A 25,723-nucleotide genomic window follows, 5' to 3' on the forward strand; every position below is an offset into this window, starting at 1 on the left:
AAGCAAGGGAATATATCGATACAGATTGTTCAGGGGCACCTTCCAATGCAATCAGAAGGCAAAGTCATGGCTTGAAAATTTAAACACAGTGCGATCGTGCCCGGCCGGTGTGGCTCAATGATTGGGTGTCGACCCATGAACCAGGAGGTCATGGTTTGATTCCCCTTCAGGGCACATGCCAGGTAGCAGGCTCTATCCCCAGTAGGGGGCGTGCAGAAGGCAGCTGATCAATGATTCTCTCTCATCATTGATATGTCTCTCTCTCCCTCTACCTTCCTCTCTGAAATCAATAAAAAAAATATTGAAAAAAATAAAAACAGTCTAATCATAGCATTGTGGTCCTAGGGTGCTGGTAGGTCGAAGGTTAAAGTTCCGTTTTTAGCTAGGGTTCTCCCTGGACACAGCACGGGGACCGCTGAGATTGGGGAAGTGGTCCCAAATGTCCAAGGAGAACAGAGAAGCGGCGCCAGCGTCTCAGGACTTCGCCTCTGCAAACCCTGGGGGAGAGCGGAGCTGCGTGGTGTGACGAGGACGCTCGTTCACTGAGAATCAGGAACCGTGAGCTCCCGGACCGCAATGCCCTGCGAATGCAGCCGGGTCGCTGAGCCTCCGGAGATCCCATAGCTGCCTGAGATACGCACGGGCCACTGGCTAGACTGAAAGCTGGGGTCCCTCCCCGCATCCTGGAGTCACGAGACAGACCAACCAGGTGTCAGAACTCCGGTCCCGGGCACACAAGGGCGGCATCGCTGTGCTGAAAGGCCAAGGTCTCAGACTTGCGCTCCAGGTATCCTACAAGGTGCCGCCAGAACTGTCCAGTGCTGAACCCGGATGCGGCCCGGCCCGACCCGCGGGACTTAGACCCGAGCCTGCGGCACCCAGCTGAGCCTGGAGCCTGGACCCAGCTTCCGGAAGCTCTGACGCAGAACGCGGGAGAGCGGGAGCAGCGGGCTCCAAGCCGGACATGGACCTGCAGAGACTCGACTCCTACCAGGGGGGAGCTGGCCCTGACTTCCATGAGCATGTCCTGCATAAGGTAAGACTCCCCTCCAGGCCCCCGCCCCCCGTCCCAACGCTGGGAGAAGGCACCCTCACCAGGAATTCTGTCTGTTCCCCTGACTTGGCTTAGAGACTTAAAAAGAAACTCGCCCCTATCTGTGAGCCTAGGGAGCCCTTTCTGTTGGATCCTGTTTACTGCTCAAACCAGAGATGCGTGTGCTTTGGGGGAGGGGCCGCCGCCAGAGGCTCAGGTTGTCAGGAGCTTCGTTCATTCATTTAAATCGCCGGTGTCCCTTTCTCATTCACCCCCTCCTGCCTCTCATCCATTTGAACGGTTGTTGGGGAGGCAGTTTGTCTTCCCACCCCAGCTCCAACCCTGTTAGGTCCTACAGTTGTGGTCAAAGACCTCTCATGTGGCCCATGAAAACTTTCACTTCCAACTTGGTTAAAATTAGACACAGAAATTATCTGCAGTAGGAAAAAAAAAAAACAACTGTCGTTTTCAAACCAGACTCCCTCGTGACTCCAGAAACCTGCCCTCCAGCCTTAACTTGCTCATATCCTCCTGAAACTGTTTGCTCATTTCAAAGTTCTTATTCATCCATGGCTTCCCTCGCTCAAGTTCCTTATGCAACTCAGTTCTCAGTAACGTAGGTTGACTCTTGAAGCGATTGTTGGGGAAAGTGGCAGCCTCGCTCTAGGCAACACTTTTCATCCACCACCCATTGCTTTGAAAGAATCAGAACCTTCTATTTGCTGCAAGAAGCCACTGTGGATCCTCTTTACTCCTTATTCCATCCTTACCGTTTCTACTTTGCTAATATCACTTTATTCATTGGTCCCTGGAGAGGCTGTGAATTGTTCTGTACTTGGAGATTATTAAAAATAAAAATACCCTTCTGAAAATTCCATTGATGCACACATACACACAAACCCACACACCCTCTTCCCTTGTTGCACAGTTTATATTTGAGGAAACTGAAGTCCAGAGAGCCCAAGTGACTTGTCCAAGGAAACAAGGTAGAAGAAAGTGGCAGAGCTGATACTAGAAGCCAGGAATTTTGACTCTGTGTCTAATATGGCTTCTCTGTACAAGTCCATAGAGCAGCAGCATTAGCATCGCCTGAGAGCTTGTTAGAGAGCTGAAACCTCAGTCTCCTCCCCGGTTCTGCTGCATCTGCATCTGTAATTTAACAGGATCCTTAGGAAACAAATATACACATTAAAGTTTCAGACGCACAGCCCTGTGTCATGCTGGCTACTTCTGACACAGATAAAGGAAGATCGGTTATTGGAGGGAGCAGGTCTGTAGATTTGAACAGTCCATGTGACTTCTCCCTCCAGGCCTCTGAACCCGTAGGGTATAGAAGAGGAGAATTTATAACAACTGCCCCAGTCTGAAAGTTTTAAAACCATTACAGTTTGAAATAAACTCTTATCAAATCTGTGTTTGTTTAGTCTAACCTTTATAGACAGTGTATGCAAGCAGAGGAACATAATTATCAGTCAATTACAAAAGCATCCTGGTGACTAGATATATGGGTCCAAGCTTAAGCCATCTTATAAGGATAGAAATATTCCTTTTGAAAGGTTAAGACTTGGAGGTCACAGTTTTCAAATTGTTGATCAAGTATGGTTTTACCCACCTCAGTTACTCACACATGAAATGCGGAACGTGACCCATGAGAACTTTCACATCCTTTGGGAAGTGTTGATCAACACATTGGGAAAGATCAACAAACTGCTAATAAATGTCCGATGTTTCCAGCTTGGGTGTGAGCATCTTGAGAGAAGAAGCTGGCTTTAAACCTTCTGGGTGCCCAACAGAGTGACAGATGTGGGTAGAAAGTTTTTCTTCCTATGATAACGCTGACTACCTCCACCTAATATTATTTCGTTATTGTGCATGACTTTTTTATTGTCATCTGCTTAAAAATCCATTTGTAAAAGGGGCAGGATATCAACGTATTTGTCTTATCTTTTAAGTTTGCTGTATAGTAATTCCTGCTGTTTCATTAGCATGCAGTGACCATGGGATGTAGGCTCCCCTCCAACCATAGTTTCTAGGAAGAACGGTTTTTAAATAAACTTTTTATTGAAGTATAGCAACCACAAGAAAAGCTCAAATCCTACAGGTACACCCTGATGGATTATCACAAAGTGAGCACCTCTGGGCAACCACTACCAAGATAAAGAGATGGACCCTTCCAGCTTCCCAGAACTCCCCCCACATACCCACTTCCACACACTCCCTCCTTCTTCCTCCCCAGAGGTTACCATTATGGAGGAGGAAGAATCATTTCATGTTTTGGCAGAGCAGCCAGATGTTGTGTCAAACAGTCCTAGAAACTTGCCAGGAGAGAATTGCTATGTGGTGGAAAGCCCAGGAAAGTGAGCGGCTCCACTCCCTGTAGCAGGTTTCCGGCAGCTTGTCTGCCTCTTGCTGGAAAGCTGGGAGACTCAGATAAATAGATGAAGTGCAGGTTACATCACTGGTGACGGCTGGCTTGTGGGTCCTGCCCAGACCCCAGGGCAGGCAGCTGGCATGGGGAGTGGCGCTGGCTGGTCCTCCTGGACAGCCTGAGCAGTAAAGGATGGTGACTCAGACCAACCCCCCAACGTCATTTTCCACACTCTGCAGGCTTCCCCCTCTGCGCGCTCCCCTCTCGGGCAGAGTCCCTGGGACCTTTCGTGAGAAAGTTCCTGAAACGCATGACTGTTGGTGTGCTGATGTTTCCTCTTACAAGCTGCTCTGGGGAAGGGCTCTGACTTCCTCCATTTTCAGGGCAGGAAACCCAGCTTGGCTGGAGGTAAACAGCCAGAGGTGAGCACACGGTGGGGGAAGTGTTGAACGGACACTTGAAGTGGCTCTAAATTTACCCCAGCCTGCTCCCATCTCCACCTCCCCGCTCAGGCCAGAGAAGCCCTCCCTGGAGCCCACAGGGGAGGATGGAGGTGGCAGCTCCTCTGCTCACCTGCAGAGCACTCGAACAATGCCCTTCCCAGCTGGGCGCAGCCTGGGTCCATCCTCCCAGGGGAAATAATGGTATAATTGTTGAAACAAGTGGATCTCCAGAGTCCCCCTAGCAAGTGGTTCCTATGCCCTGACCTTGATGCCAATGTCTGCTCCCTCCTCTTATTTGCATTTCTGTGTGTGTATATGTGTGTCCCCATCTCTTCCACTATCTCTAAGAAAATCAGTGGAAAATTATATGTCCTTGGGTGAGGATCAACAAACAAACAAATAGAATTCATGAAGCAGTACATGCTATGAAGGAAGCAAAGCAGGGCAACGTGACAGAGAAAAATCAGAGGCATCGTGGGGACTATGCCCGCTAGGGTGGTCAGGGAAGGCCGCTCGGAGAGGGGACATTTGAGCTGAGATGTGATGATGAACAGTAGCTAACTATTCATCCAGCTACAAGAAGAGGGTTCCGGAAAAAAGGGCAGGCACCTGCCAATGCCCTGAGATGGGAACAAGCCTTATCCTGTTAGAAGGACAGCAGGAAGGCCCCTTGGGATGAAGGGCAGTGAGGGGCAGGGAGAGTTGGCAGAGACAGGGTCATAGGGGCAGGCAGGGACCATGGGTCTCGGTGGCCTCATAGGCTGTGGAAGAAGCCACCGAGGGTGATAAGCAGGGAGTGAGCAGGTCTGGCTGCTGGGAGAATGGACACAGATGGAAAGAGGGACTCCAGCCAGGGGACTGGATGGTAGCGTGGATGAGGCTGGTCACCATGGAGACAATGGGATTGGGACAGGATTCAGGACATGCTCTGGAGAGAGGGCTACCAGGACTCTAGAAGAAGCATGGTGAGTCCGGAGTTTGTAAATAGTCACTAACTATCCCTGTGTGAATGCACGTGCCTGCACGTGCGTGCATGCACGCACACACACACACACACACACACACACACTCTCTCTCCTCCCTAGACCCACAGTGCAGGGTGGTGGCCCAGACTCTGGAGGCAAAATGCCCAAGTTCAAATTCCAACTCATCCGCTTGCTGGTGAAAACACTCGGTAAGTCACTGACCCTCTCTGGACCGCAGGACAGGGCAGCAATGGAGGCGCCTGGCAGGGCTGCTGTGAGGATGGAACGAGGAACTGTAGGGGGCGCACTTAGGAAAGAGCGCCCGCTGCAATAGGGCGTTTGTGTCCAATGCTGCCGCATCCATTGGTGGCTTCAAGTAAACAAGGTACATTGATTCTCCCATGTTCCGGAGTCAGGGTCTCCGCGAGGCTGGCTCCTTCTGACGGATCCAGTCCTTGGCTTTTGCAGCTTCTAGAGGCGACAGCTTTCCTTGGCTCCTGGCCGCATCATTCCAACCTCTGCTTCCGTCATCACAGCGCCTTCTCTTGTGACCTTCTTGCCTCCCTTTTGTAAGGAGGACCCTTGTGATTCTAGTTAGGGCCTGCCAGGATAATGCAGAATAATCTCCCCCTCCCCAAATCCTTCATTTCATTACATCTGCCCAGCCCCAATGGCCATAGAAGCTAACGCTCACGGGTTCTGGAGATTAGCACACATAGAACCGTTATTCAGCCCACCGCACACAGCAGCAATAAGTAAAGGTTCATTACTATTATTGTCATGATCATCATTATTCCTCCCTCAGCTGCCATAGACCATAGCCCCAGTCTCTTCCCAAACTATGAGGGAGAGGAAGGGATATGGGGAGACCCCTTTCTATTTCCCAGAAGCCCCCTGAGACCAGGCTTGGAGCCCAGTTCCGGTCTGGGGATGATGAGAGGACTGGGAGCAGAAAGCAGAGGAGGCAGGAACGTGCTGACAGGCCTCATTCGGGGTCGGACAGGGGGTCCTCAGCACAGCTAAGGCTTCCTGATGGCACTGAATTGGATGAGCTCCTCCTGGCTCCTGCTGGGAAAGGGGGTGATGAAGTCCTGTGTGTTGCTATAGATTGAGTCCTGATCCAAGTTGTCCAGAGACAGAGCCTCATAGGAAACATTCGTCCCCAGAAAGGGGGCCTGTAACAAAGACGCACACAGGTCAGGGAGGCTGCGGGGGGAGGGGTGCTCATGGATGAGGAGGCCTCCCTGAGGCTGGGGGACACGCCCCTCAGGAACTCTGAAGTCCACTCCCAGGCCCTCCAGCCCCGCCTCCCTCCTCCCTGCAGGGCACCCTGAGCTCCAGCCACAGCAGAGACTCTCCCTCAACTCCGGGCCAGGGCAGCACGTTCTGCGTGTGCTCCCAGGTCACTGGGCCAGTCTGGGTCTCCACTGACCAGGCTCCCAGTCCCCCATGTGGAGACCTGATATGGAGACACTTCCGAAGGCCAAGCGCCTGGCGGAGCTCAGCAGGCAAGTCTTTCAATGGCTGTGATTTTGCCCAGCACCCACCCTCCTCTGTGCCCACAGGGGCGGGAGAAAGTCCATCCTCAAAGCAGGGATGATGTATCCAAGGCCCACAGCAGCCCCACCAAGTACCCACCATGGTGATGTACTCCACCTCCCCCGGGTCGTCCTGGGCAGAGGAGGAGGGCTGTGGGGGGGCCCTCTTCCTGGCGGAGCTGGGCAGCGTTCCTGTCTGCTTCCAGGGCAGGTTGGCATAGTAGACATTGTTCTCCGGGGGCTGGAGCACCTGGGAGAGGAAGCCCGGGTTCCTCTTCCGCAGAAGGACGCCAGCCCCTCTGCTGCTCTGGCCCCCCATCTCCCTGCTTCCCCTGCAGCCCCCACCTCCCAGTCTCCCACACCTGCCCCTCCCTCCTGGCTGTTTTCAGCACCCCCTCCATTCATCCAGGCCTTGCAGCTGGGAGAATTTGGGCACATGGTCTGTCTGACACATTTGAACCTCGGGGCCCCTGGGAGACGGAAAATAAGAAAAGAGGGGGAACGTGCGTCTGGTATATCTGGTCTGACTCAGGTACTCTCTTACCTGCTCTGGGGGTATCCCAGCAGCTAAAAGACAAAAACAACCAGAATTAGAAAGGTTATCCTAAGACTGGGAGGGTCCCCAGGTCTGGGGGAGAGAAAAAGAAAAGAAAAGAGGTGAATGAGGCTCCAGAAGGGAGACCTGGTTCCAATTCTGACTCTGCAGATGACACAGTCTGTGACATGGTGCATTCCCCTCTCTGGGCTTCCATTTCTCGACTTGAAAAATAAGAGGACCTCAGCTCCTCTGTTCCTCTCATCACAGAACTGTGACATCCGCTGATTGGGGGGCCCAGCCAGCCATCAGCGTCCTGGGATTGTTTCCCTCACTGCCATCCCAGGATCATCCTGTAATGTCAACCAGAAGCTCTACCTCATCCGTCATTCACACCGACCTTCCCCAGCCACCCGGCTGTCTGGTCCCCTCTCCCCAGCTCTCACTGCACTTGATGTATGTCCGTCTCATTGCCTGTGTCCCACCGAATTCTGGTTAGACTTCAGGTGGGCTGTGGGCTGAGGGCTGCTGGGTGGCTGAGCCTGCCCTTCCTGGCATGGCCGGCGCCTGGCTGTGCCTGACACACGGGTGCCCATCAGTAAAAGTCATCTGTGGAGACCCAGGGGTGCTCAAACTGGGTTAGCACCAGATGGACCGGCTTTCAGGTGTTCGCTGGTTCCCGTTTCAGTCTGTCCTGTGGCCCTCCCCTCGCCTCCCAGCTTTAGACACAACAAAGAAACAAGATGTTTACCCCCCAGATTTTTAGTTTCAAAAGTCTAGATACTGAGGAGCACAGAGTACCTACAACATGAGTTATGGACAATGCACTTGGGAGAAAACATGATGAACAGCCAGGTTTCCTCCTCCCAGATTATAAGATCCCCCAGGATGTGGGGAGGGAGGAGGGCTGGAGAGGACCCCATGAGAGAGAGCGCAGGTCCCAGTGGGCTCTGAGAAGGGGGGGTGCCATTATGTGAGGATGTGGAAGGGGAGCCAGACAGGAGGAGGGTTTGTTTGAGGCCACATCCCCTGTTGGATGATGCTGGCTTGTGAGTGAATGGCTGGGGCAGAGGAGGAGCAAAAGTAGGAATCTCAACCAACCTTTTTTAAAAAAACAACAGAGGACTCTGTGTATGAACTGTGTGCATGCACGCATGTGTGTGCATACATGTAATCTGTGTTTACACGTGTGTGTTATCTCTGTGTGTGCGTGCAGTGTGTTGTGTTGCATGCATGTGTGTGTGCTCATGCAGGTGTGTGCACATTCACATGTGTGTGTGTCTGTGTGTGTGTCTGTGTGTGTGTGTGTGTGTGTGTGTGTGTTTCCCAACCCCCATGTCAGCTCAGTACCTCCTTGGCAACCATAGGAATTTCACTGAAGTGTCTGCGCACCTGATATGGGTGTGAGGTCATTGCCATTGGTCCACACACTTGAGCTCCAGGGAGCCAACCCTGTCGACATGGGCCCACACACTTCCACCCAGCCCAGCCCAGCCCCAGCCAGGTCCTCTCACCTTCCTTCTGTCGCTTCACCACCCTCCACACCAACAGTGAGACTGCCACCAAGACAAGCAGCACCAGAGCGATGAAGAGGGGCAGGGAGATGCAGAGCTTCAGGGAGGCGCCACTGGAAACAACAGAAGAACCTGTGAACCCTGCTCGCCTCCTGCCTTTGGGCCTTCTCCCACCCACCCGGTAGCAGACAGGGCCACACACCTTCTGGCTTGCCGTTTCCAGCCTGGGAACCCCCACTCCTGGGCGCCCTCAAAAATGGTGGTTGTTTTTAAATGAGAGGAGGGTTCCACAAGGCAGTTTCAATGGGTCTAGAAGCCTAAGAGAAGTGGTATGACAACAGGCACCGGCAAGGTCTCCCTGCTTCCTCACTGGTCCTCTGACCTGGTTACATAGTGTCCCCCACCCCACAATTCATGTCACTCAGCACCTGGGAAGATGACCTATTTGGAAATAAGATCTTTGCAGATGTGATCAAGGTGATGTCATACTGGATTAGGGTGGGCCTAGCCCAATGACTAGTGTCCTTATAAAAGGAAAATTTGGGCAACCAAATGTGACAACAGGGGCAGAGATTGGGGCGATTCAGCCACAGGCCAGGGAGTGCCAAGGATTGCCCGCCACCAACAGCCAAGAGAGAGGCATGGGACAGATTCTACCCCCACATCAGCTCAGTGCCGCCTTGGAAACCATAGGAATTTCGCTGAAGTGTCTGTGCACCCGAAATGGGCCTAAGGTCATTGCCATCGGCCCACACACTTGAGCTCCAAGGAGCCAACCCTTTTGAAACCTTGATTTCAGATTGTGGACCTCCTGGGCTGTGAGAGAATAAACTTGTCTTGTGTTAAGCCACCCAGTTTGTGCTATTTCATTATGGCAGCCGCAGGAAACGCATACATTCTCCAACACACACACACACACACACACACACACACACACACACACCACACTACAGTTCATCATCAGCACAGCAGCCAGGGAATGCTTTTAACCAAAGTTCCAGCACCTCCCTCCTGTGCTTAAAATCCCATAACAGCCCCATTTCATTCCAAGAAAATGGCCAAGGCTGGCATTGGCTTCCACTGCCCCTCAACCCCCATCCACTCTCCTCATTTCTTACTCTTCTCGCCCTTGCTTGCTCTTCTGGGAAGGAAATGACTGGGGTTCTTACAAGAAGAAGAAGAGATTGGGACACAGACCCACACAAAGGGGAAACCAGGCAAGAAAGTCCTCTGTGAGCTGCCGGGTGGTCGAGAGACTCCAGGAATTGTCAGGATCCCCGCTGTTGCCATAACAGTAACAAGGAATTCATAACAGAAATAGGGCTTCCCCAGGCCCTTTCTGTTCCCCCAGAATTTGGACCAGGGGGCACTGTGGCCCCATGACCCTGTGCCCACACACCCTGGCCATGCCTTCTGCCCTGACTGCCTGCTCCTCCATCTCCCACACTCTGAGCTCTGCATGGGACATGCGACCTGAGCTCAACACAGCGCCGGCCAAGGAGAATTTAACTCAGTGGAAGTGGGATGGATGCGTGAATGAACTGACAAACCTCCAAACTGCACTGAGCTCCAGGATGCAGGATGGGGGGCAGGCAGCTCACCAAGGACACTTGTGGCCTAAGAGCAAGTGGAAGGGCCCCTGGCATCCTGGCTGGGACGTGGACTACAAAGGGTCCGCACACTGGAGAAGTCTGGGACAAGGGAGCCAGAGGGAACAGCAGCATCCAAACTGACTTACCTGCCATCAGAGTGGTGGCTGGTCACAGTCGAGGAGCCTGTGGTGTCTTCTGGGGTGTCTGGTACTGTGAATACGTTGGCAGTGGAGGTGATGGTGGGGGTGGGGGTCGGCACTGTAGTTGTCGCTTATCATACAGAACAGATTACATTGCAATCTCCTGCTATCTCACCCGCAGCCCTGCACATAGCTCGGAGCCAGGGAGGAATGTGGGCTGCCCTGGCCTGCAGAGCCTGGGGCAGGAACACAGGAAGGGGCCTCCAGCTGGACCACTCATGCCTCCTTGGCTGTAGGAGACCTGGGCACAGGTCCAAGGGGTCATCACACAGGCCCTGGAAGGCTCAGGGGGCCCAGGATTGCCTCAGGTCAATGGCAGCTGGAGTTCAGCTAAACTTGAAACACTCCCGCTGTTTATGGCAGGGCCTCCGCCAATACCTCCCCCATCTTACTTATCCAGCAAGGACAAGAGCAGAATGGGGACGTGCCAGGTAACTAACATACCCAAGAGCTATGACCTCTAAGGTCAGGGCCAGCCCTGAGCAAAATCACGATGTTTGGGAAGAGCCTTTCCTTTGGACAAGTTATTAAGTTTCTGTGATGGGGTAGCTCCTTCTCAGGATCCTTCTCGAGATCCCGTGAGACAAGGAACGTGCTGCACTTGGCAACTATCCAGGCCTGAGACCAGATATGGACAAGGGGTGGGAACAGCGGCTATGAGCCCGGGCCCCAACCTTCAGGAAGAGCAGGGACACCAGGGCACCAGAGGGGCCAGGGAAGCCTTGGCAGGAATTGGCTCCCACAGAAGAGGCTTCCCTCAGCCCATGAGCTAAAACTGGGGCCATCACCGTGGTCTCTATGGGCAACAGACTCAGACGATGAGCTGTACAGAGAAAAAAAATGCGCCCAGAAAGACTTGATCCATCCTGGGGAGGTCCTGGGAGCCCCAAGAGCCTCTAAGAGAAACCCTGAGCCTCCCAACCTAAGTGAATAGCCAGGGTTCCCTGAGACCTCAGGACCAAACCCCCGCTGTGGCAGTTCATCTGAGTGAGTTCAGTCACTGGAGAGGGACCTCAGGGACCAGGGCAGAGCAGGCCCTGAAAGAGACACAGACACACATGCACGTACTCTTACCTGGGTCAATGGTCACTTTAACAGGGACCCCAGGGTCAGATCCACTTCTCTCAATCCCACACCAGTAAGTGCCTGTATCTTCTCGCCTGAGCTCCTTCATGATCACAGTGAACATGAGGCTTCTCGGATGGTCCCTGATGGACACATGGTTCTTCTTCACCTCCTCTGATCCATTGGTTATAACAAGGACCTCACAGCTAAACCAGTCATGCCCACGACACCACCACTTCCTGTAGGTCTCCCACCCTGGGTCATAGTGACAGTGCACGGACAATGAGTGCCACTCCTGGCCTCTCACTTCTTTTGGTCCCGAGATGATATATGATGAGTCTGGAAAACACAAGTCCATATATCTGTCACCTCCCGCACCTCTGCCTCAAGGGTCGGGCGGCAGCCTTCTGCACTGTGAACAGCACCAACAAGTCCAAGGCCTGATGAGTGGGACAGAGTCAAGGAAGGAATTCACCTTCCACAACACAGACCTTTATCCTTCAAAGTGCCACTGGCTCAGAGCCACCTCAAAATCACCTCACAGCGCCACTGCAGAGCTCAAGGAAACAAAGGCATTGACTCTGAGCAATAATTACCTCCTATAATTCACTCCCTCCCGCTCCCTGTGGCCCGTAAATCTTTGTCCTTTTGCAGCATCTCTGTGTTAAGCTGGTCTCATGGAGGAAGTACCAGCGGATCCATTTCCACAGGATTGTGCTTGCTCCTGACCTGCGCTGATGACCTCAGGAGGTCCAGCTGCTGCACCCGCTCCCCTGGCTGTGCAGAGGCTGCTCCTAGTGGGTCTAGTGGTTCCATAGCAAGCACCCCGGCTGCAGGGTCTTTGACCTTGACCAAAGCAGTGACGCCAACTACAGAGTCCATATCACACTGATCCCATGTTCTCCACTTAATTGCTTTGGTTTCTTTGTCAAAAAGTAAATATGTGAGTTACTTATAGATTTTCCTTGCTGGCCCATTGATCCCTTTGTCTATCCCCATGCCAAGCCATCATATGGACAGACCACATTTTATTTATCCATCAGTTGATGCACATGTGAGTTGTTCCCACTTTTGGGCTATTTGGGGTGAACATTTGCATCAACTTTTTACATGGACATATATTTTCAATTCTCTTGGGTATTTACCCACGAGTGGAATTGCTGGATCACATGATAACCGTATGTTTAGCATTTTCAAGAATGTCAAATTGTTTTCCAAAGTGGCTGCACCATTTTACATACCCATGAGCAATGTGTGTCCTCTCTAATGAATGTTAAGAGTCTCAGTAGTTCAGTTCTGTGAAAGTAGAAAGATTTGGTCTAGGGGTGGGGTGGTTTCAGCAGTCACATAGCTTCATTGCCATTTGATACATTCACTCATTCAACTCACCCTTTGTCTAATCTGTACTTGGTATGTTTATAGATGCAAATATCTCTAAAACTTATATTCAATCAAGGTGGGGGAAAGGAGGAGACAGACAGTGGAGAAAAATGATGCAAAGGAATTGTTATTGTAGTTAAGGTCATCAATGAAGGCCTCCAAGAGAAGCAAAGATGTGAGGGACTGGAACCTGTGGCTCAAGAGAATAGCAGTGCAAAGGCCCTGAGGCAGGAGTTGCCCAACATGTTCAAAGAACATCTAAGAGGCCAGTGATAAAGAGGTTGAACCAGGGGGAGCAGAATAGAGAAGAGGCCAGAGCAATGATGTGGTGGAAGAACTCAGATAGTGATCAACTGGTAGCTCAGTAAGGAGCTGGATTTTTACTCCAAGTAGGATGGGAGGTCAATGGAAGGTTTTGACTAGAGGAGAGACAGAATCTGTCTTACATTGACAAAGGGTCATTATGGGATATGAGAGGAGATGTGTGTCCCCAGATTTTGCCTGAGCACCTAGAAGGATGGAGGTTCCCAACGCAAAGGTGGGACAGAAAGGAATTCAAGGGGGAGGGAGTGGTCAGGTCACACTTGAAATGTCAACATCTGAGTGAAGCTATTCAATGGGCAATTGGGTAGAAGATTCTGGAATCTAGGAAGATGTCCAGGGACTAGGAATACAGGATTGGGAGTCATCTGTATACAGATAGCATTTAAAGCCAAGAGAGGAGAGGAGATCAACAAGGGAGTGACTCCACAGAGAGAAGAAGCCCAAAGACCAAGCCCTGAAGCCTTCCAACATTTCAAGACAATCCCCTTAATTTTTAATCAAACTGGTGGTATCCATCAACTTCAAGTTCACTTCAACCCTCTGTCCCCCTCCTTTCCTCTTCACCCTACCAAGCTACCTCCTCTGGATTGTTCCAGTCCCTCAGCAACTTCTGCTACTTCCTTCTGCCTCAAAGACCTGGAATCACCTCCCCCTCCCTGTCTGGCAACCTTCCTACTTTCCTTCCCTTTAAACACCTTCCACCTTCACTCCTTTCCCAACGCCTCCCTGGCTTCTAACACAGTCTCGAAGGTCCAGGAGCAAGCATCACCAGCTCTCCTGAGCAGCCAGAGCTCCTCTGCTTTGACCGATGGGCCCCATCCAGCTGTCCATCTGGAACTATCAGCCCCGGGGTGGTTAGGAATTACGCCTTTCTGCTGGGCTCATGTGAAAGCCATGCTGCATATTTCTTCGTTGGCAACTGTAGCCACTGAAACTCTGGTGATGAGCTGAGTAGATGAACCGCACAGGCTCATTGCTTGGAGGAAGTACTTAGAAATGGGGTCTACTTCTCAGTAGGACACCTTTTGGTCCCCTTTCTCCTGCTGCCAGCCAGCTCCTCCTGCCCATGAGCTTTTCCCACGAGTTCAGACCCAGCCCCCACTCACCTGAGTACAACAAGAAGGGAGGGAAGACCATCAACAGGTACATTTTCAGCCTCGCATGGGTCCTCCTTGGTCTAGCCGGTCAGCAAGTGCAACCTACAGACTCACTCACTGGTGAATAGAACTGAAAGAGAACTTGCAGTGCTGCTCCGTCTTCTAGAAATTGCAGACACAAACCCACCAGGTCAGGCCGGCTCTTACTCAACCCTCTGGACTGGAGGCGGGGAGCCCAGCTCCAACAGAGAGCCAAGCATTGGACACAATGCCCTAAACCTGGAATTTCAGGTGTAGCCAGATTCTCAGGAGCCCAGAAGGTCAGGAGTTCAACCGGGTGAAGGAGGACTTGGGGCCAAAGTCAGAAAGTCAGGGGAGAGATTCTAGACCAGAGATTGGAATGAAGATCAGGCCGAGGGGCTATCAAAACCCAGCCTGCAGAGAAAGGGGCTCAAAGACAGGGCCCCTGCTGTCCAAGGGGCAAGGGGGCCTCTGTCCTGAGGACATCCCGGAAACTCACTGCTGTGCCCCAGCCCTCCAGGTAAGGGCCCATGGATATCAACCCCAGCCTGAATCTTCCAGAAACTTGGCAGTAACGCCAAGGGATCCTTAATGAAGAAAGTGTTTCATTGTGCCCTGGCCCCTGGCTCAATCTTTCTCTCGCTCGCTCTCTCTCGCTCTCTCTCTCTCTCTCTCTCTCTCTCTGAGCAATCAATCAATAATCTTTTAAAAAATAAAAGAAACCAGCTCATTACACTTGGCTATTCTCTCTCGGTCCTCACTGTTCCCCCCTCCCCCCATAAAACCTATTTTGCTGATGTAGAGAGAGGAAAAACCACTGGTTCTGCAGGTCTTACTCCCTTTTTTCTACAACTTGGTGCTCATCCCCCTCATCTCCCTCCCGCACTGGGATCCCAGCAAGCCCTCAGGGTGGGGCTCAGAGGTTATGAAAAGATAAAGCCTTTCTCGTATTTCACTCCTGGAGCCACTTTTGCCATGTGTCACACACATCCTTTGATATCTTGAGGAGCCACTGAGTCCCGAGGGGAGACCTCAGGCCTTCCTTCCGAATCAGGAACGAATAAGGGAGCGGGAGGGTTCTTTGCACAGAAAAACGCAGCAGCTGACTAGCCAGGGCTTTTCCAGGAAGTGGCCAGAGCCCGCCTTTCACTTCACAAGATCAACTATCCAGTGGGGGTGAGAAGCCAAGGGGGCAGGAGCTTTCCTTGCCTTTCTTGGGCATGAGTACAGGTAGTGAACCGCCTCGGAGCTGCTCAGGGTTCTGCCTGTGGCCGGGCCCCCTGATCCTGGGCCACCCGGCCCCCGCCCACCCGCGGAGGCTGCCCTTGGAGTCCAGAGCCGGGAGTTATTATCTGTTTGTTATCTGTTTGTCTCTGAGTGACAGCAAGACTGCTCCTCTAAACAAGTGCCTCTGGGGACTCCAGGAGAAGCGGGCTGTGCTGGGGGCCCTGTGTCCTCAAAGACCCCTTTGCGGCCCTTAGTTCGGACTTGGCCATTGACTTCGCAGGAGTCAGTTACCTCCGCAGGCTCACAGGTTCCCACATAAAAGAAAGGATGGAAGGGGCCATCTGAGAGTCCTCCTGCACTAAGCACCTACATATATGTGTGTGTATGTGTGTGCTTGACGGCGGCGCCCCCTCTCAACTCTTCTCGGAGGGCCTTCAAGCTCCCCACTCCTCTGTGAAAGTGAGGAAGAGGCAGATTTGCCCTGAGGCTGATGGAGCTTAACCAACAGCACCCCTCACCAGATCAGGCTCCTTTCAAAGCCCTATATCCAATGTTGTATTCATGATGTAGGTCCTCTTTCCTCAAAGGCCGCCTCAACATTGTGTAAGCGTCAGGCCTGTGATAGATGGCCCCACCCTCTGCTCTTTACTCCACCTTTGTTCTCACTGAAGGGGAGGGTCTATCCCCTCCCCGCCGCACCCCCATCCCATCCTTGAGTCTGGACCAGACCTGTGACCTACTTTCCCAAGAAAACCCAGCAGAAGTAACGGTGCACCAGTTCCAGACTCAGCCCGTGGAGGCCTCTGGCGTTCCCTCTTGCTCTCATTCACCTCTGCCTCTGCCATGACGACAAAGGAGCTAGCGTTGGGTGGATGGAAACACACGTGGAGCAGAGCCAAGCTGCCCCCGCCAGCAGCCAGCCAACCCTCAACACCCAAGGGAGCCCGCCTGAGCCCAGAAGCACCACCCAGATCAAACTGCTCTCACAGACTCACTCTGTGCCCCTGTGTTTGGGACGGTTCATTGCAGCCTTCTTGTGGCAACAGAAAATGTAGAGAAGACCCTGCAAAACCTAGACCCGCCACCTAGACCCAGCAGCCGCCTCCACTCTGAACCCCTTTAGCTGCCCCTGGCTTCGGTCCACCCAGCTGCTCTCTGCCCCTTTGACTTCCCCTTGCAGCTCCTCAAGGATGACCCCCCAACACACACCTCTTTCTCAGATGTGGTTCAGAAGAGAACAGACCTTGTGTTACCGGTGGGGAGAGGTCCTGGTCTCCCCTCATTGCTCGTGGGAGTGGACTTTTTGCAATATCCCAAGAAAAAGCATTTTCTGAGACTTGTGTGGGAGAATGAGTGGTTTTTATTTGCATGGAATGAACTCCCAGAGTTCCCAAGGTCTCGTTTCCCTTTGTCCCACCAAGGAAGAAGCGTAGCTGTGGCGTCCCTCGGGCTGGTGTCCAGAGTTTCCTTGCCGGGTGCGTGCAGTGCAGTTCAGAGTCAGGCAGGCTTAGCTCGTGCTCCCCCTGCACCCATCGGTCCATTGCTTGTGGGTCCACACGGTCGTGGGCCATACAGGCGAATGCAAGGAAGCCCAGAGCAACAAGAGCCAACAGTCACAAGAGCCAACTCCTTTGTGTAGGGGATTATGTGTTCCCAAATTTCCCTGGGCTTGCCCACTGTGCCACCATCAAATTCCCCGACTACCGGGTCAGCCATGGAGAAGTTAGAAGACAACAAGACGCTGTGTTCCTTGTGGATGTCAAGGCCAACAAGCACCAGATCAAACAGGCTGTGAAGACGCTCTATGACATTGAGGTGGCCAAGGTCAACGGCCTGATCAGGCCTGATGGAGGGAAGAAGGCATGTGTTCGAGTGGCTCCTGACTATGATGCTTTGGATGTTGCCAACAAAATTGAGATCATCTAACCTGAGTCCATTGCCTAATTCTAAATATAAAAATTTTACACTGAAAAAAAAAAAAAAACCCTAGCTAATTAGCTAATTACAATGGTATCACTTAAACCACTAGAACCATCTGTGGCTTGTGATTCAAAACAAGAAGTTGGTCTAAATACAAAAGCAATACATGTTCATGTTAGGAAAAGAAATTGTGAAACACACTATGAACAACTCTATTCCAATAAACTAGACAACCTGGAGGAAATGGACATATTCTAGAAAAATACAACCTCCCAAAACTCAATCAGGAAGAATCTAAAAATCTCAATAGGCCGATAACTATGGAGGAAATTGTTGAAGCAGTTATCAAAAAGCTTCTAGCAAGCAAAAGCCCAGGGCCAGACGGCTTCACAGGGGAGTTTTACCAAACTTCAAAGAAGAACTAAAACCTATCCTCCTCTGACTGTTCCAGAAAATTCAAGAGGAAGGAACACTTCCAAGCTCATTACCCTAATACCAAAACCAGATAAAGACAACATAAAGAAAGAGAATTACAGGCAAATATTCTTCATGAACATAGATGCCAAAATCCTCAACAAAATTCTAGCAAATCAGATCCAACATTACATCAGAAAGATCATACACCATGATCAAGTAGGATTTATCCCAGGGAAACAAGGATGGTACAATATCCACAAATCAATAAACGTGATACATCAAACAAATTGAGAGATTTTTTAAAAATTGTGAAAACACAGATAAGGTTAAAAAAAAAGTTTTAATTGCCTCTAATCTCACCACCCCAAGATAATCACTTTTAACATCTTTTATCTCTGCCTACAGAAATGCATGATTATTTCAGAAATTAAGCAGAGTCGCTGATGTGTTACATGAGTTCATGTCACTCATTGCTCAATAGATTTTTGTTGTCAATTTTGGGGAAAGATGTCCTATAAACAAATATTGTCAAGGTATTTGTCTTGGTGGAAATGCATACAGCGACTGCAAGCCACACTCCTCTTGGTCAGTGTAGACTTGCCAACTACAGCTAATCTGCTATCAGAACCCAATCTGTCCATAGGTGACGGAGCCCAGTTAGTTGCATCTCTCCCACTCTGGATTTTAGGGCTGTATTCCCAGTGGCTAAAACCACATTGGGCACATAGTAGTTACTCAGTAAATAACTGATGGAAAATGAATGAACTATTTTTAGTGCATTGTTATTCTTCCCCTGGATGCTTGCCTTGCAAAGTAACTGTTGTCCATTTTGAAACTAAGGCATTTATCCACTCATTTATGGTATTCATCCCTTCATTCACTCACTGAGAGACTGCTGGGTACCAGCCCTTGGGTGTGTGTAAAGGGTGGGGCAAAAGTAGGTTTACAGTTGTGAGTACATGAAACACACAGTTTATTCTATTCTTTTCTTTTTCTTTTTTAATCCTCACCTGAGGATATTTTTTCTATTGATTTTTAGAGAGAATGGAAGAGAAAGGGAAAGACAGAGAGAAATACTGATGTGAGAGAAACATCAATTGGTTGCCTCCTGCACAGAGCCTGGGCTGGGGAGGAGCCTGCAACTGAGGTACATGCTCTGGACCAAAATCAAACCTGGGACCCTTGGGTCCGCAGGCTAATGCTCCATCCACTGAGCCAAACTGGCTAGGACCAGAGTTCATTCTTGTACTATTATTTATTAATTATTCGGCACCTGAACTTCCACGCTAATTCTCTCCCCTTCTTCCTCCCAGTACAATGTGTCCTTCCCCTCTTTTCCCAAACTCTACTTCTCTTTGAAATGTTCTCTCCGAGGCCTTGTGCCAGGGCCAAGTGCAAACTCTTTCTTCCCACGGCATATGGCCTGACATGCTGATCTTTCCTGTACACTCTTGTTTTATTGTTTTAATATATTTTTTATTGATTTCAGAGAGGAAGGGAGAGGGAGAGAAAGATAGAAACGTCTGAACAGCAGGCTGCGTGGGGCGACAATGATGATAGAGAATCATTGATTGGCTGCCTCCTACACGCCCCCTATTGGGGATCAAGCCCACAACCCAGGCATGTGCCCTTGACCGGAATCGAACCTGGGACCTTTCAGTCCAAAGGCCGACACTCTATTCATTGAGCCAAACCGGCCAGGACTGCACACTCTTGTTTTAGACTTCCCCATACTAAGGGCCCATTGTGCTAGTCCAGGTCTCCCAGGAAGCAGGCGTGGAAAGGGAACTCAATGTGCAGGGACTGTATTAGGGGAAACCCAGGTAGAAACCAGGAGAGGCAGGGAGAGCCTTCAGACCATGGTCTGACCCCAAGTGAAGGAGAGAGGCCACCAGGCAGCCTCCGGATGGTTCTGTAAAACCATGAGGAGGTCCCCAGGCCGAAAGCAGCCATGAGGGTCCTGTGCCCCCAGAAACAAGCCCGCCTCCGAGTCCCTGCCACGCTCCGTCTTTGGCTGGGATTGCCTGTGTGAAGTGGCCTCCGTGCAAACACACCAATGGTGGACTGCAGAGTCAGTGGGGGAGGGGGGAGAAGGAGGAGGTGGGCAGTTGTGCCCCTGAGGTTAGGCGCCTGAGAGGCACCTTCTCATGGTCACCTCAGATGTTTTTGTTTTTGTTTTTTTTTTAAATATATTTTATTGATTTTTTACAGAGAGGAAGAGAGAGGGATAGAGAGTTAGAAACATCGATGATAGAGAAACATCAATTAGCTGCCTCTTGCACACCCCCTACTGGGGATGTGCCCGCAACCAAGGTACATGCCCTTGACCGGAATCGAACCTGGGACCTTTCAGTCCGCAAGCCGACGCTCTATCCACTGAGCCAAACCGGTTTCGGCTCAGATGTTTCTTAACTTGGGGTGAAACAACATTCCCTCTATGCTTTCCTGCCTTCTTCAGCGAATGTGCATCTGTGTGTATGAGTGTGTCTCTGTGTGTGTTTGTGTGTGCACCTCTGTGTATGAGTGTGTCTCTGTGTGTGTTTGTGTGTGCACCCTCTGTGTATGAGTGTGTCTGTGTGTGTTTGTGTGTGCACCCTCTGTGTATGAGTGTGTCTCTGTGTGTGTTTGTGTGTGCACCCTATCTATGTGTATCTGCGTGTAAGAGTGTGTCTCTGTACATGTTGTGTGTATATGCATACCCTCTGTCTATGTATACATCTGTGTGAATGTGTCCGTGTGTGGGTTTGTGTGTGTGTGTGTGCACATGTGTATGTGTGTTTACAAGGAGCCCACTGTCCCAGCCACAACCCCATCTCAGAAATCTACGTCACACTGCAGCTCCCGCCTCTCCTTGCTCCCTTCAGACCATCCTGGTGGGCGACAGTGGCGTGGGGAAGACATCTCTGCTGGTCCAGTTCGACCAGGGCAAGTTCATCCCCGGCTCCTTCTCGGCCACTGTGGGCATCGGATTCACAGTGAGTGCTCCCCGTCCCCAGGGCCCCGGTTTGGCTCTGTCAGGGTCCCAGCAGGAAGCAGGTGGTCACTCGCATTGGATCTTTCAAGGAGGTTTAATAGACTATTGACCAAGGTATAGGCAGGAGCTGGGAAACCAGGAGGGATGGTGCAGTGTTTTGGGGTTGTTACTGGGCTTCCATCCCCCACCCACTCCCCAGCCTAAGAGAGCTGAGAGGAGGGAACCATCACAGACCCAGGGACCAAGAGGGCTGCGTGCAGGGGGCTGGCGGGCAGGAGCTGTGACCATCAGTGGAGGAACGCAGCAAAGCCCAGTAACCCTCCCCCCACACTGCCCTCCTCCTGCTCCCCCAATCCTATGGGACTCCCCATTGACTGCACACAACCGGAAGCTGGAAAAACAAGGACATGTGTCGATACAGATTGCTCATGTCCACCTCCCAAGGCAATAAGAACCTGGAGAGGCAAAGGTGTGGCTTAAAATAACAAAAACAGCCCAATCCTGGCATTGTGGTCCTAGGGCACTGGGAGGGCAAAGGTTAAAGTTCTTTTTTTTAATACTTGGTCTCTCCCTGGACACAGCACGGGGGTGGCTCAGATTAGGGAAGTGGTCCCAACCCGTAGCCTCCCTCCACCCCTCGCCCTCTGTCCACTCTCACCAGGACTGCGGCTCTCAGTAACCCCTGATCCTGGGAAGGCCTCTGAGGGGACTGGCTCTGGGCTTGGACTATTCTCAGGAGCTGCAGGGCCCTTCTTTGGGGTCTCCGGAGTCCTGGGGAGGAGCACATGGCATTGTGGGCGGCGTGGGTGTTTGGGAGGCCAGCCTCCGGGACCGACAGAGCACAGGCCTGCAAGGCCACGCGGCTGGGACGCAGCAGAATCACGCCTGTGGAAAGAGACAAGGGAAACCTCAGATGCTGAGCTTGCCTGGGTCACAGGTGGAAGGCCAGGGAGGGCCCACCACAGACAGGGCTTCTGATTGAGGCTGAAACGGGAGCTCGGCCCCCGTGCGGAGCCCAGAATCCAACCTGACACACCAGGGCCCCCAGCTCCCCCGCCACTGGGCACAGCTGGGCTCCGGAGTGCGGGGCTGAGCCCCAGGAGGGCGGGGCTGTCCTGACTGGCTGGTGCTGGGCGTCCCCCATCCTGGGCACACGCCCCGCCTGGCCCCTCAGCACACAGGGCACACGGTGCCCTCGTAGTCACACTCCACTCCCTGCCCTCTCTCCACCGGTCAGACTCAGAGGGCAGAGTGTGGGCTGGGCATGGGTGTGGCTACGGGTGCACAGACTCTCATTCACGCTCCACAGATGCACAGGTGGGGACTCCAAGCTTTGTCCCCGCCTGCGAGAAGGAGGGAAGTGTGTGGTTCAATTGAGAGCCTGACGCTGCCTGAGACAGGACAGGCCTTCCTGGGATGTCCCGGAGGCTCTGCTCAACATGCTTCACAACTTCATGAATTCATCTGATACCAAACGTTTAGGGCCTCCTAATTGCCAGAGGCGGAGGGCCACGCGGGAAGGCCAGGCCTGCCTTCAGGAGCGCCAACTTAGACGCAGCCACAAAGGCACTGCGTCCCGGGAGTCCCCGGGTCTCAGGGCCAAGGGCGAGGGGAGGGGTGGCCCTCAGAACCCGCACAGGAATCCCCAGTTCACCTCGCAGGGCGGGGAGAGCCCGTGATGGGACATTCTGAACGCAGCCCAACAGGTGAGGGAGAAATGAGAGGCTGGCTACACCAAGGGTCAAAGTTCAAGCACCAACCAACGGGGGCCCATGTGCTGCAAGGTGCATATCGGTCGGTAACTAAAATATATTCACACGAGCTCCGGCTGGGCTGCCTCAGTAACAGTGAGGTGCCTGGGCTATTTCCTCCGGACGTACACCCTCTCTCCAACCCAGCACCGCGCAGGTCAGGGGCGCCCCAGCCGCTCCCCGACCCCGCACCCGGGGCCACCTGTGGACCGCCAGCTGGCGAGGCTCGGGCGCCGCCTGCTGGCCGCGCTGCGCAGCGACAGCGGAAACCCCGGCGCCGGTGCGCGGGCCCCAATGATGCCAGACCTTCCGTGCCAGGCCGGGTCCGCAGGCACCGCTACCCGTGGGAACTGAACCCCGACGGCTGGCGACTTTGGGGAACCCGTCCTAGGGGTGGACTGGGCCCCTGCCTCAGAGCCAGAAGCCGGGTCAGCGTGGCCGCGGGGTCCCGCCGCCCTTCGGGCGCTGCCCCTGCGGAGCTGCGCGCCCTGGCGGGTGTGCGGGGCTGGCGGGGCAGAGGGAGGAGCCTGGCGGGGTCCCGGCAGGGGCGGGGGAGGGTAGAAGGAGTGGGTGGAGCGAAGGCGGGGCTGTTCCTGCTCTGTCCGTGGCGCGCCGCGGGCCCCAGCTCCGCTCTGGTCCAGGAATATGACGGGCACGCCTGGCGCCTCTGCCACCCGGGATGGCGAGGCCCCCGAGCTCTCGCCGCCCTGCAGCCCGAGCTACGATCTCGCGCGCAAGGTGGGTGGGCACCGCGTCCAGCGCTGGGGACTCCTGTGCGGGTGCTGAGGGCCACCCCTCCCCGCGCCCTTTAACCTGAGATCCTGGGGCTCCCGGGACCCTGCGCCTCCAGGCAGCCGGTGTCCGGAGTAGAGAGGGAGGGTGGAGACACGGCCGCTGGGCCCAGCCCAACTTCTTAGGTATCTGAGCTGGCTCTGCCGGGCCTGGGAGAGGAAGCTGGGAAGTGACACCCCAACCCAACTTTCTTCTGCCACCCCCGGCTCATGTGAGTCCCCGGGGGCCCAACCCCAGGCTCCTCGCTAAGGGTTCGCTCTCCGGGACGCAGGCACCCACCCTGGGTGCCAGGAAGCAGGGTGCCCGGACACCCAGAGAAGCTGGCCCCTGGCGGTGAGCAAAGGGGTGAATGCCCTTTTCCCAGCTAAGCTCTCAGCTGAGGCTTGACATGGGTTCCTTAGGCCCAAAACTCCAGCCGCCCCCAAGTTCTACCTCTTCCCTTCCCGCTGCTGCCTCGCACCTTCTCCCAGAACACAGGCCCACCTGGGGGTTTTAGAACCTGAGCAAGATCTCAGTGATTGCTCACGGCCCCCACCTGGGAGAGCGGACCCCCACCTGGGAGAGCGGACCCGCACCGGGGAGAGCGGACCCCCACCTGGGAGAGCGGACCCCCACCTGGGAGAGCGGACCCCCACCGGGGAGAGCGGACCCCCACTTGGGAGCGTGTAAGTCCGCTCTCTGGGCTCAGTCCCTCCACAGGGTGACCCGTACAGAGCAGGTGAGGGTGGCCGTGGACGCTGGGCTGTGCGCCCTCCTTCCGGGCCCTGGAAGCAGCCGGGTACCAGGGACTCTGAAAGAGGTGCGAAGGGAGCTCAGCCTCCCGGGCGTCCTGTTTCGGGATGCACGGCCTTGGAAGAGACCCGCTCTCTCTGTGCCTTGGTTTCCTCCCCACACGCGGGGCTCACTCTAGCCAGGAGCTGGGGCCTCCACCCCCATGGTTTCAGGGGAAGCCACTCGGCAAGTCACCCGCCCGCCCAGAGCCGTTGAGATAGGCGTCCTGTGTGGGCTCTTGGCAGGAAATGGGCCCCTGGGCCTTCGGTGGGAGGGAAGTGGGGGAGAGCCAGCCCCAGGCTGGGGGGGGGGGGGGCAGGGACCGCCTGACCTCCTTGCCGGACAAGCCAATGAGCTGTTTGCCTAGGAGGTGGCAAGGCTGGGCAGCTGTTTGTGTTTAGTGGTAGGTGGCTGGCAGCGTTTGCTCAGGGCAGCTGTGATCTGTAAAGTACACAGGAGCTCACGCTCCTTCTCTCCTCCTTGGGGGTGGGACCTCCGAGCCCAGGAACCGTGTGGCCGCAGAGGGCTCCCAGCGCCTCCCTCTGTCCCCGGGGCCAAGCGGCCTCCACCAACCTGCGCGCCCCAGGCCCGCCCAGGAGGCTGGGTCCAGGACAGCCTGGCAGGAGCCCCTGGGCTGCCTTAGAAGGGGGGCGGGCTGCAGCGGGCAGTACCCCCTGCACCCACTCTTCGGAAGTCTTGGGTGGTTCATGCAACATGATTGGTCCTGGCCCATTAACAGGCTCTAGAAAGGCCTCAAACAAAGTCCCCCTCCATCCTTCTAGCCACTGTGGGCACCATGCCACAGGTCAGGAATCTTCCCAAAGCCCCCGTCACAAGCCAGGACCCCAGCCTTCATCCACCTTTGGCTCAGCCCCCTAACCTTCCAGCAGAGTTAGCTCATCCCCATATCCCACGTGCACAGCAGGAAAGCCTTTGTCAAGGTCAGAGCCTCAAGAAGGACGCAGGCCTCGTCCTTCTCCAACCCATTAAGCATCTAATGGGCCAGCTGGGGAAATTCCAGCTTTAGGTCCAGACCTCTGTTCTCCAAGATGGAGGAATATCCGGACAGGGCGCTCGCCTCCCCGACCCCTTGTGCTCCCCGGTGAAGATGAGCAGAGACTGGCCTAGCGATAAAGGGGCGGGACACACCCCTCGGCCCCACACTCCCTGCCCTACAGGGACCCAGTGACGCCAGTTTGTGGCCATTTGTCCCACTTTGAGGTTTCTGCTGAAAGAACTTCAGACTGAATGTCTCCCCACCTCAGTATAAAGTTGAATCTTTCCTGATTCATGCAATGTTTTTTTTTTAAAAAAAAATTTTTTTTTTTATTTTAAAGAGAGAGGACGGGAGAGAGAGAGATAGAAACACTGATGAGAGAGAAACATCTACTGGTTGCCTCCAGCACCTCCCTTACCAGGAATCGATCCTGGAACCCCGGCATGTGCCCTGACCAGTAAGCAAACCGATGACCTCTTGGCTCATGGGTTGATTCTCAACCACTGAGCCACACTGGCCAGGCCATGAAACCTTTTTATAAACACGTAACATCACATAAAGAAAAGAAAACAACAACAACATGTAACATCATCAGAAACTTCCAAATACACGTGGCGACCAAAACCATCGTAACTTGGGAACGTGCCTTAGCAAAAGGGGTGCCCCCGACCATCAGAGGCTGACACCTCCCTTGGCCAGGAATCCTGTCCCAAGTATTAACACTTCCTGATATTTTTTTTAACGTTTATTGCCTGCTTCTCTGCCCACGCATGCATGCAGGCACAGCTGGAACACGCAG

At 53.4% G+C, this 25,723-nt stretch overlaps 2 protein-coding genes across 5 annotated transcripts in view; one reads left to right on the forward strand and one right to left on the reverse strand.

Annotated features, from left to right (window-relative positions):
* LOC103299427 (polymeric immunoglobulin receptor-like) overlaps window positions 1-11,378 on the reverse strand; it is an 81,920-nt gene extending 70,542 nt beyond the window's left edge. The window contains 1 exon segment of the mRNA XM_054709505.1: window positions 11,263-11,378. Within this exon segment, the coding sequence (XP_054565480.1) occupies window positions 11,263-11,377 (115 nt within the window). The 5' untranslated portion in view covers window position 11,378.
* RAB37 (RAB37, member RAS oncogene family) overlaps window positions 965-25,723 on the forward strand; it is a 29,392-nt gene continuing 4,633 nt past the window's right edge. For 3 of the 4 annotated variants that reach the window (XM_054709508.1, XM_008155095.3, XM_008155097.3), the window contains exon 1: window positions 23,003-23,102. In XM_054709508.1, the coding sequence (XP_054565483.1) occupies window positions 23,010-23,102 (93 nt within the window). In that variant the 5' untranslated portion in view covers window positions 23,003-23,009. Of the gene's footprint in view, window positions 1,037-20,503; window positions 20,615-23,002; window positions 23,103-25,723 lie in introns of those variants that run through there. The other variant, XM_054709509.1, reaches the window with a different exon arrangement.

This window comes from Eptesicus fuscus, chromosome 20, assembly GCF_027574615.1.
Source record: "Eptesicus fuscus isolate TK198812 chromosome 20, DD_ASM_mEF_20220401, whole genome shotgun sequence".
NCBI lineage: Eukaryota > Metazoa > Chordata > Mammalia > Chiroptera > Vespertilionidae > Eptesicus > Eptesicus fuscus.